Here is an 11,949-nt window from a genome sequence, read left to right as displayed (position 1 = left end):
AGGAAGCAAGCTTGGTCTGGTGGCTACTTTACATAACACACAGAGGCCATGGGGAACAAAAGTAGTCACCCTCCTGAAGGAAGGACAGTGTCAGCACCAATTCAGAGATGATTTGAGGATCTACAGATGAGTGATACACAAATAAGATACATTTGTATTAATAGCTGGGGTACTTTAATGTATTTTAGAGATTTAACTCCTGAGTGTAGTGTGACTTTTAGATATAAATGACCAACACAGCAGAAACTGAATTTTTAAATTGAAATTATTTTATATATTAAACATGTCAATGGATGTTAAAGGCTAAAAACTGTGGACCAATAGTGAACAAATGCTTTGATGGGTAACATTGTACTTCTTTATAAATCAGTATAAACATTTTTTGTTTTCACCAACATGGTTTTTCTGACATTCATCTCAGGTTTAAAAAAAAGGATGTATAATTTTGGTAAAAATATACAGCAAAGTACACCAGCAGTGGAGCTCAGTATAGCAAATATCTCCACAGCCACCATATATTTCCCTCTGGTGCTCAGATAGGCTGGGATCATGGCAATCCAGACACTGCAGAACACCAGCATGCTGAAGGTGATGTACTTGGCCTCATTAAAACTGTCCGGTAATGTCCTCACCATGAAAGCCAGAACAAAGCTCACAGCTGCTAGAAACCCCAAATAGCCCAACACAGAGTAGAATCCGATTACTGACCCTTCATTACACTGAATGATGATCATATCTTGATAGGTGTGCATGTCATACTCTTGGTAGGGAGGAGACACTGACAGCCAAATAACACAGATCAGAACTTGGACAGAAAAACATTTAAGAAATACAAAATAAGACACACTGAACCCCACCCATTTTCTCCAGGAACTTCCAGGTTTGGTAGCTTTAAATGCAATGCAGACTGTGATAGTCTTTGCCAGAACGGAAGAGAGGGCAGCACAGAAGAAGATCCCAAATGACATTTGTCTGAGCATGCAGGTTATATCCACAGGACGACCGAGGAACAAGAAGACAGAGAGAAAGCTCAGCAAGATGGAGGTCAGGAGGATGAAGCTAACAGTCCGGTTATTGGCTTTCACTACTGGAGAGTCCCAGTAATAGACAAAGATGAATAATATAAACAATGTTATGACTGAAAAAAGTAAAGCACATAATAAGAAAATTGTAACAATCACATCGTCTTCATAGGACAAAAAAATATATGTTTTAGGAACACATTTTATTTTTCTCTCATCAGGCCATTCTTCATTGGGACATCTGTGGCAGGTTTCACTGTCTGTTAAAATTTGGAAAAAAACACTCGTAAATCAGACATGAGAGCATTTTGTTAACAATTAATTGCATGTTACCCGTAAAGTGGAATTTGTTTAGAATCTCAAAGGCCACTACTACAACTTATAATATAAAACATATATTGATCAAATGTGTTCATTCTGCAGCTTTGTTCCCCAAAGTTAGTGTTGTAGCTCCTAACAATGAACTTCTCTAATTTGCTACCTTTTGGTCTGTGAAATATTGTTCTGCCACCGGCATGTAGAAATAATAATAGGCTTACCTACCTGCGAGAAAACATCTCTATTTAACGCAGCTTCAAGACTGTTTTCCTTTAATAAAAAACTTCCCACATCCCTCTGGTCAAAGAAAAGAAAACAAGGGCATGTTGGTTCAGGCTCCATTTTAGAACTAATAAATGAAGAATCCACTGTCATTCACAGAACATGTTTGGAGGAAAGAGTCCAACTCGCTCTTAGGCAGCATCGCTGGTATGGATGGACTTGTTTCTTTGAACATTTGTAAAATATTTATATACATGTTTTATATACTGAGTCTATTTTACTATTTTCTTTATCACCAGTTTCACCCCACCCTGTTTTGTGAATAAAGCATCAAGATTTCACCTAGCCTGGCTTATTGCAGAATAGGATGGTTTAGCTGCATGTGGAGCTATACACAGGGCAACTTAGAGCAAGGACAGACCAAATGCATTATTGAAAACTGTTTTGATGTATCAATTCCATGAGTACAATAACATGCTTGTTGATCCAAATATAATTTGTTATGTCAGTCCTGCACAAAAATCTCAAGCTCTCAAGTTATCACCCATAACCAAGTTATCACCCATGACTAATACAGCCAAGACATCTAAGCTCTTGTAGGCTGTGACATATTGCATTGGGCATAGATACACTTTAAATGAAAAGGGCACAGAGTCAGCCATAGAAAATAGAGGAAGAGGGCTGTTTATTCCTGATACCTAGGGAGGTCTGTTACATTCACTGCTACATCTGTATAGAGCTTGGGATGTCATGGCTTCTTTTGGGAAATACAGTGTATCCATCATGGTTTCATACCCTTCCTTCTGCTGTTGAGCTGCAGCCTGTCTTCTGTTGCAGTGTGTCTGACACTGTTTGTTCCTCTTTGGCCCCCTCTTATGACCAAAACTGTAAACATCATCTGTCTGCAGCTACCTATAAACTCCAGACCACGTCTTGTCTCAGAGTGATGATGCAACAACAGTTCACTATTTACCCTTCAGCTTGTCCATTTAGCCTCTGCTATTGTGTGTGTTCAGATCTGCCAAGTGCTCTGCTGTTGTTCCTGGCTATCTGATTTCTGCTATTGTTTCAGTTCATCCTGCTCTCAGTGTTCCTTGGCCTTGTTAGGATGACTCCCCACTTTGGTACCCGACCTCCTGCTTGGCACCGATGATGTCCCGAAATTTCTCTATTTTTTTCCATTTTGATTATTGTTATTTTTAATAAACTGCTTTTAATTTGTAACCTACACTTTAAGTTTCTGTCTGATTTGTTGGTTCCCTGACAGTAACGAATGCACTTCACACCACTTATGAGACATGTTACACCAAATCGCTGGTTTGGACCAGTGACAGATCTCCGCTCCACTCTCCATTCAATGCAGCAAATGCAACTTTAACTTCTTATTTATAAAGTTTTGTTATCATTACGCATGATCAGGTATCTGGTTGTTTGTTTTATTTTTATGCATTTGTCACTAGTTCTACTACTTTAATATACAGCATATCGGTTCCCTGAATATGAACAAAGGTTACACAATAGCCTATGTCCCTTTCTGAGGACCTATGAATCATTTTCCCAGAGTGGTCACATGACTTTATAAGGTGCTAATGCCTATACACATTATTGTGAGTTCAGCCTATGCTTTAATACTTTTTGTTTGTCATGGAAAATACAGGAATATTCAGAATACTGTTTTACAACCTACACTTTTTATTTGGGGACTTCTTAAACACACATTAATGTATGAAATGTCATGAAGCTTCAGATATGTCTGTGAAAGTCAAGGACAGCCACAGTATTGCTACACTCCTCAACACGTATGAAAAATTGGGTTACAGTTTCAAACCCTTCAAGTCTTGTAGTCTGTGAAGCCTCTACATACTAACTACTAATAACCGCTTAACTTCACTATAACAATGAATCAGGACATGTAGATGGGACCAGCTGAGACTCGAGGCCCTACATCACTGTAGTAACACCACCTCATGCATTTACAAGCTGTGACCTTCATGAGAATGTTTAAAGTTAAATTCAGGGCATCGAATCACGAAACACTAACATATTTATTAATTGCTGACATATATATTAAGAGAAAAAATGAATTTAATGGCCACATTACTGCCTGGGTTATGTGGACACTTGCTATTGGCTATCAAATGGGATTTTTAAGGAGACTGCATTAGTGTGATGACATCATGGAGAGGTGAACGGTCAATGTGATCACAGACTGCTGTATGGGATCCATGGGTCATCAACACCAAAAGTAGCATCAGTGAGGGACACAGACCATGCACTTAGGAAATCATACAATACTTAACAAGGTATTTTTCTTTTCAATAACTGCTGAATGGGTAAGAAGGGGTGAAGTGGGGTGATTTTTGGCCAAAGATGGTAATCTAACACCTTTCTGCTGCCAATATATTGACGAACCACAATATTAAACCTTTATGGATTTAAAAAAATGAAGCTGCTACAGAAAACTACAGTTTATTTCAATGAAAGTAAGTAAATTGGTGATAAGGTTATGATAAGATTTGTGCTATATTCACCCTACTCCTACCAGTTACATTGGACATCTCTCCCTCAGAACATGGGATGCAGTCATAGCAGCACACATGGTTTCTTCCATTAGAAGCTTTTCTGAACCCATGAGGACATCGGTCATTACATCGGGACTCTGGAATCTTGAATTGAAAAACATAAAATAGAAACAATTACAATTTTAGCAATTTATGATTATAGAAATTATAGCTTACATCAATGATTTGACAATCTACCAGAACATCTGACCTTTTTGGTGATGTGTACCAGGGAGGAGTAAAATTGGAAGATTTTACTACACCAAAATGTCAGCAATTTTGGGGAACTTTTGCTAAAAGCTTGCCAGTTTAATAAAAATTATTCAAAGATGAAGGCAAAGTCAAGGTTTTTTTTTAGATGAGCATTACACCCAAGGGCCATTTAAACTATCCTTGAACTGCTTTGGTGTAAAAAACAACAATGGTCCCCCCAACATTAGCACTAACCCTAACAAATGGTAAACCTAGAGAAAAAGGTAACACTTTCTTTGTACACACACTAAGTGAGTATCTTTACACTTGGATAGCATTACTGTTGATAAATAAAGCCATGTCATTCAGAGACTGGGAGATTTCGCTTTGCTGAAATTCAGGGAAAATTCATTACATTTTAGCATTGGGGAAGGCCTTTATCCTTCCTGGAAGGCTTTCCACGATATTATGGAGTGTGACTGTAGGAATGTGGGCCCATTTAGCTAAATAAGCTTTTGTGAGCTCATGTTCTGCTGTTAGATGAGAAGACATGGATCACAAGTTAAACTGAACTAGTAGTGCACAAAAATCAATGTGACACTTTAGTTGGATCTCTAGACAAATACGGCTTACATTTTATTTATACATAAAACACTTCAGGGTGCATTTATAAAACATTCGCAGAGCCATTTGTCCTGCAAGTCTCTGTGTACTTTGGTTCTGTGTAAACAAAGGCAAAAACAAAATACTGCATTAGGGCCACTAGATAGGGGATGGGGGTAGGGCACTTAGAAAATACATTCTTATTTCCTTTGTTCCTTAGCATCATCTAGTGGGCAAAATGTGGTGAGCTCCTGATATTTTATTTTCCAAGAAAGAAAATAAACTAATAGTTACAGAGTTACATAGTATTTGAGGTTGAATAAAGACATAAGTCCATCAAGTCCAACCTATTGCTGATGTGATTACGGTCTCTCAGGCAATCGTCCAAAAGCTTCTTGAATGATTCCACACTCTTAGCTGAAATCACTGCCTGTGGCAGCGAGTTCCAGACCCTAACCGCTCTAACTGTGAAGAACCCCCCTTGTGGTGGAATTTTTTTACATCAATTTTAGGTGGTGGCCTCTAGTCTTTGTAATGGAGTTAATCGTAAAGAGTTTGTTGCTAATGTTGCTGTCACCAGTGAATATCTTGTACATGAAAATCATGCCCCCCTTAATCTCCTTACTTAATCTCCTTACTTCCAAGGTGAACATATTTAAATTTAGTAACCTTGTCTCATAGCTCTAGTCCTCCATTCCCCTAATTAGTTTGGTTGTCCTCCGCTGGACTCTTTCCAGCTCCACGACATCCTTTCTGTGGACTGGTGAACAAAACTGGACCGCATACTGCAGATGAGGCCGAACCAGTGATCTATAAAGTGGCACAATTATAGACTTGTCTCTGCAATAAATCCCCTTCTTAACACAGGACAGGACTCCACTTGCTTTGTTTACAGCAGCCTGGCACTGCAAGCTATTCTTCAATCTGTGGTCTACAATGACCCCCAAATCTTTCTCCATTTCTGACTTCCCTAGTGGAACTAATAACATTTGTTTTTGGCTCTTATCTCAAAGAACACACATGTATATGGAGATTTGCAGGGTGCTCTGGATTCTTTATAAATACACCCCTTACTGGGGAAAACACACAAACTCACTGTAACTCAACACCATTTTATACAAATGACACCATTTCCTAAATAGTTCCAGTTACAGGAATACATATCACATCTTTTTATTGTCTGGTCTGAGTGCAAATTGTTGAATAAAATGTACAAATAAAGTGAAATTATCGTTAAATACACATAATCAGTTCTTACAGTGGAACTTTTCCATGAAATGTTGTTAACCTTAATACTGAAAACGTGATCATCATCTAAAGTCGTGTTGAAGACAATCAGTGGCACAATGACAAATTTACAGTCGGTCTCGGTTTCGGAAATGATAAAATTTGCTAAAATCAACTTGGTGGAAATTTCTGCTTTGTCATTAAAGAAGATCTCCGCTCCGGTGGAATCTGTGTAATGAACCTTTCTCACATAGCTGTGCAGCTTCCATGGGAAAAGTGAGACACAAGTGTCAAAGTAAAATACATTGAATATGGGACTAATCTTTACATATTTCACAATTAGAAATCAGCAAAATATTGAATTTTTGCATTGTCAAAAATGTGGTGATAATTGGGAGATTTTGGTGAAATTTCACCATTTTGAAACAATGTGCTGGAGCCAATGGGAAAGGATAAATGAGTGTGTTTAGGGGGTATATTGGTAATCTTAATGGGCTTTAATTCATTTTCTGCCATTTACCAGCTGGCATTTTACATCTTAGATTGCCGAGCCAATTTTTTGCATTTTTAGCATGCACCAATACAATGCACAAAATGTACTTAAATAATCAAAAAGATGACTCCACCCAGGCCACCCATAGCCTTTATTTTTTTAATTAAATCAGAAGCACTATATATATACTGTGTACAAAAACTAGTGCCCATGCGTTTGTATATCCCATCATACATATGAAAATGTTAAGCAAGCAATACTTAAACAAACACAATGTATATAGACTGCAAATCACTGTATATAGACTGCAAAGTGTTCTCTCCGCTTAATGGAGCAAGGATAGCTCTGTGATTGGAGAAGAACAAGTCCTGAAAGCTTGCCAGTTCACATGGATCAGCTGTGCTCCCGACCTTTTTTTAACGGAGAACTATGGGGTTAGGGCTTTTCCCCATAGTTCTCCTAAGGGTAATGGGAGGACACAAACTAGCGTCCTCCCGTCACCCAAAGCTCAGTATACCGCGAGCTACACCTCGCGGTATACTGAGACGCTGCAGCCGGAACGGATCCGGACAATTATGTCTGGATCCACCCAGCTGCGTAAGTGACAGCTGGATCTGCCTATCTAGAGGCAGAGCCAGCTGTACCCGCCCCCCCCCGTCCGTTCCGCCAGTCAGTGCTGGAAGATTGGACAGAGGAGGGGGGAATCCAGTCCCTCCTCTGTCACGGCTCTTTGCCGGAACAGGATCGAGAGCGAGGAGTGAGCGAGCACCGGTATGTGTTTCGCTCACTTCTCGATCTACTGAGTCGACCTGTGACAGTTTTATTGTCACAGGTTCGGCTCAGATTGTGAGTCTGAGTGAAAATCACTCACCTCATAATTCTCCATTAATGCTTTCATTCATTTTCCTGACCAAAAGCCAGCAGATCACAGAGCACATTACTCATCTTTATAAATGTTCAGAACCAAACTGCTTTTTTTAAATGAACCCCTAAAACATGTTATTTTGTCCTGTGTGTCATTGTCTGTGATATATTGCACTAAAGGGTATATTTATAAATAATTTGCAGAGACATTTTGCCCACAAACTCCATGAACATTTGTTCTGTGTGAATGGAGGTAAGAATTCCTATTAGTATATTATTAACATAATTACTCCATAACAAAAACTAGAGGCTACCACCTAAAATTGGTGGAGAAAATATTTCAGCACAAGTGGTGTAGGGCCTTCTTTTCAGTTAGAGCGGTTAGGGTCTTGAACTCGCTGCCGCAAGCAGTGATTTCAGCGGAGAGAACTTAAGAACAAGACCACACAGGGACTCATACACATGCATACACATGCAGAATCACATGCATACACGCAATAGGTTGAACTTGATGGACCTGTGTCTTTATTCAACCTCAAATACTATGTAACTATGTAACTATTATGAGTATCTTTTCTTCCCAGTTCACATTAGAGGTGAGGAGATTAAGGGGGGATATGATTTCCATGTACAAAATGTTTAATGGTGGTAGCAACATTAGCGATAAACTGTTTAAAATTAACTCCGTTACAAAAACTAGAGGCCATCACCTAAAATTGATGGAAAAAAAATTCCAGCACAAGGGGCGAAGGGGGTTCTTCACAGTAAGATCAGTTAGGGTCTGGAACTCACTGCCACAGGCGGTGATTTCAGCAAATAATGTGGAATTGTTCAAGAAACTTTTGGACGATTTCTTAAGGGACCGTAATATACAGGGGTACGGGTACTCCTAGAATGAGATCCTAATAGGTTGGACTTGATGGACTAATGTCTTTATTCAACCTCAAATACTATGTAATGTAATATCAGGCAAATGCCACATTATAGCCACTAGATGGGGGAATGAATTCCTGCACTCCTCGGCTCCATCTAGTGGCTATAATAAGGTATTTCTTCAGGTGATACATTTAACTTGGATTGCAAATTATACTTACAGGGTTATTCACAAAAAGGGTGCAGAGTTTGGAGAAGGCAGGAGAAGTGAACAATCTAGGACAAAATAGATAATTTGGAAAAATTCTCCAATTCAACTCACTTTTCAGTTCAGCTAAGTTTTGATTGTTCACTTCTCCTGCCTTCTCCAAACTCTTCACCCTTTAGTGAATAACCCTGTGAGACAGTTTGTAATGGCTTCCATATACACAGAACAAATGTAAACAGTTTCACTGGACAAATGGCTCTGTAAATTGTTTTTCAACGTAGACCCCTTAGTCTCAGTAAGTAGGATACATTTAAGTTTTTAGAAAAAAAATAAGCAGAGAATGTTAAGGGCTAGTTCTCACCAGCCTCAGTGCGTTCCGGCCTAAATCTGGCCAGAATGCACTGGATCGCATTAGGGCCGACTCATTTTGTTTTGGGGTGGGGTGCGTTGAACTCAATGGCACCACAGCCACGCCCTCCAATGCGCATCGCCCACAATAAGATCAGTGACTGCGTTACGGCCTGAATCGGGCTGGAACGCACTGAGGCTGGTGTGAACTAGCCCTAACTCTGTTTAAGAAATAATATACAGCTGTGCTCATTTCAGTTCAGTCAGGACTGAGTACTCAAACTGAACACAGCTTCTCAACTACCACTTTACTCCTTTAGTAAATGAACCCCAGTGTATTTCTGACCCTTGCTGTGTCCTCTCCCCTCCTTCTTTACTTACCTTCTGCTTTTGTCATGTTGATGCTTGAGGAAGTGACCAAAACCTAACAGTGTTCTTAAAAACGAAAAAAAAATGGCCAATAAGTAATAATATCTGTATGTTAGTTTTCAAGCTATGTCTAGGATGGAGTTATCTACCACTGCTACTGAATTCCTAAGGAACTTTGCTTGGTGACATGAAGACAATATTGCACATTTGTCTTTACATTTGTCCCCCAGTCAAATATTTCCCCTCATTTCTTGCTGACATAAAAACTTTTACATTTAGAACCTTCTCTTATTTTCTTTCTTGGTAGCCATGATCTCCAGAAAAGAATAGAGAGGATGCATCTCTTAAATGGGGATACAGACAACAAGAAAACTTGTCAGAGCATCAAACCTTTCCTTGATTTATTAAAAAAAGCCAATTAACATTAATATTACTTGTATACAGGTAACATATCAAAATGTGAAAATGATAGCATGTGCTGAAGAGGCTTTGGGAGGTTTTCCCCCTTACATGTTGGTGATGGACACTCCCCCTGGTTGTTAAGTGTTAACCTAAGACAAAACTGATGAAATATAACTATTAACTGAAATCTTTTCTTATGATGTGATGTCCATAGATCAACCCAATGCAATTGTTTAACTAATATACCATAAATCATGTACAACATACATTCTTTAAAGTACAGGCCATTTATTTTTTTATATAAAAACTTACGAATTGCTGTAATTTATATGTTCCTAGTTTGTCTTTGCTAAACTTCATTCTGTGCAAAGCCTGAGCCATGATATAAACGGAGGTGTATGCATAGGAGGGCTTTGAATCCATGATGTCACCTAAAATTGGGGAAATATGGGCTGTGCCTGAGCAATTTATTCCAGAAAACTTGTATATAAATGACAAGACATCATTTTTGTGTGGGTTTGGAGAAAGACAATTGAACATTTGAAGCCAAATGTCTTCCAGTATTGGATCATTTGGGTATCTGGATGGATTTGCACTGTAAATAAATGTATCCAAGCTTGGAATTGTTTTCGTTGGTAATACAAATATTAAGCTGCAGTTAATTAGGGAAAAGAATCCAGACTCCATAAATTTAGAATTGGTCCAGGAGTCATGAAGTATCAGGGTCTTATTTTCTATAGTAGCTTTTAATTCATGAATTACATACAAATAGTCTATGGAGAAAAGACCACACATTATTATGACACTACTACTTGACTTCTTAGCGGTCAGCATTCTCTGTTTATTTGTCTGCTGATTATCTATAAGTTTAATCACAAACTCAATGCAGATGGCGTGCTGAGTCATCATTTTGCTCAGTTCTTGTAATTCTTCATCTCCACTTCCATCACTCGGTGTGATAATTCCAACCCAATTCCATCCAAAATGTTTCAGACACTTTATAATAGATGTGTAATGGACCCAGTCATCCTGAATGATTCGGTAATAAGTTGGATATATTTGCCTGTTACTAATAAGGGGGTCTGTGACTCGATAGTTGATCTGAAAAAAAAATTAAAAGTACTGTATATGCTTATAAACATATATGGTGTCATTTTGCAAGGGACTGGAGAGTCTCCTATTATCCCTTTTTGGATGCCAGTTGATCCCAAAGATGGCATTGCCTAATGTAGATCTATTATTATTATTGTTATATAGGATTAATATAGTGCCAACAGTTTGCACAGTGCTTTACAAAATAGTGAAGACATACAAATTACAATAAAATTCAAGAAAAGATGGTAAGGAGGGCCCTGCCCGTGAGAGCCTAAAATCTAAGAGGGAGGGGCAAGTGATACATGAGGAGGTAGCATGTCTCCAGACCTAAACTATATTGAGCATCTGTGGGGCATCCTCAAATGGAAGGTGGAGGAGTGCAAGGTCTCTAACATCCACCAGCTCCGTGATGTCGTCATGGAGGAGTGTAAGAGGACTCCAGTGGAAACCTGTGAAGCTCTGGGGAACTCCATGCCCAAGAGGGTTAAGACAGTGCTGTAAAATAATGGTGGCCACACAAAATATTGACACTTTGGGGCCCAATTTGGACATTTTCACTTAGGGGTGTACTCACTTTTGTTGCCAGCGGTTTAGACATTAATGGCTGTGTGTTGAGTTATTTTGAGGGGGCAGCAAATGTACACAAGCTGTACACTCGCTACTTTACATTGTGGCAACGTGTCATTTCTTCTGTGTGTCACATGAAATGATATAATAAAATATTTACAAAAATGTGAGGAGTGTACTCACTTCTGTGAGATACTATATATGTTACATACAACAAACTGCCTGGTTCCTGTATACAAAACACAATTGTCTCAATTGGAAGATTTTTCCTTTATTCCTGTTTGGATTTTCTCTTACTTATATATATACTGTATAAGTTTCTAAACCTTCCACAGCCAATCCAAAGTTTAAAAAAGTTTTGGCTTTAGATACACTTTATCTACTTGCTGTTTGCCCATTGTAAATACATGGACGGATGGTGAGCTCCTCTGTGCGGGTTGCCGACAATATTATTTTACGGTACCGCCCATCAGCACGGGGACAAGTTGCTTTTCCAGGGGCGACCCTGGAAAAGCACCCTCCCAGTGCCGAGGGCATGTGGCCTGGTGTGGGAGGGAGGGGCCCTTGCTGGCCCTGCCAGGCTTA

General features: G+C 39.0%; 1 protein-coding gene across 1 annotated transcript; it reads right to left on the bottom strand.

Moving 5' to 3' along the window:
• Positions 1 to 359: 359 nt before the first annotated feature.
• LOC108800803 (vomeronasal type-2 receptor 26-like) lies at positions 360 to 10,611 on the bottom strand. Its single transcript, XM_018572814.1, has 5 exons — positions 10,515 to 10,611; positions 10,015 to 10,133; positions 6,177 to 6,407; positions 4,105 to 4,228; positions 360 to 1,282 (listed from the first exon to the last, which is right to left on the bottom strand). The coding sequence occupies exons 1-5, from the start codon at positions 10,609 to 10,611 to the stop codon at positions 360 to 362; spliced, it is 1,494 nt and encodes a 497-aa protein (XP_018428316.1).
• Positions 10,612 to 11,949: the final 1,338 nt, after the last annotated feature.

This window comes from Nanorana parkeri, unplaced genomic scaffold (genome assembly GCF_000935625.1).
Source record: "Nanorana parkeri isolate BGI_ZX_2015 unplaced genomic scaffold, ASM93562v1 scaffold2140, whole genome shotgun sequence".
NCBI lineage: Eukaryota > Metazoa > Chordata > Amphibia > Anura > Dicroglossidae > Nanorana > Nanorana parkeri.
Note: the sequence above shows the minus strand (reverse complement) of the source record. Positions and strands in the feature narration are given on the sequence as shown.

What these genes read in the sequence shown, in the direction of transcription:
- LOC108800803 (XM_018572814.1), bottom strand. Translation starts at nt 10,611, where the DNA reads ATGATGACTCAGCACGCCATCTGCATTGAGTTTGTGATTAAACTTATA. An exon ending in GCTGACCGCTAAGAAGTCAA is followed by an intron (nt 10,134 to 10,514) that starts GTAGTAGTGTCA and finishes CCCCAATTTTAG; the next exon opens with GTGACATCATGGATTCAAAG. An exon ending in AGAGATGTCCAATGTAACTG is followed by an intron (nt 1,283 to 4,104) that starts GTAGGAGTAGGG and finishes AAATTTTAACAG; the next exon opens with ACAGTGAAACCTGCCACAGA.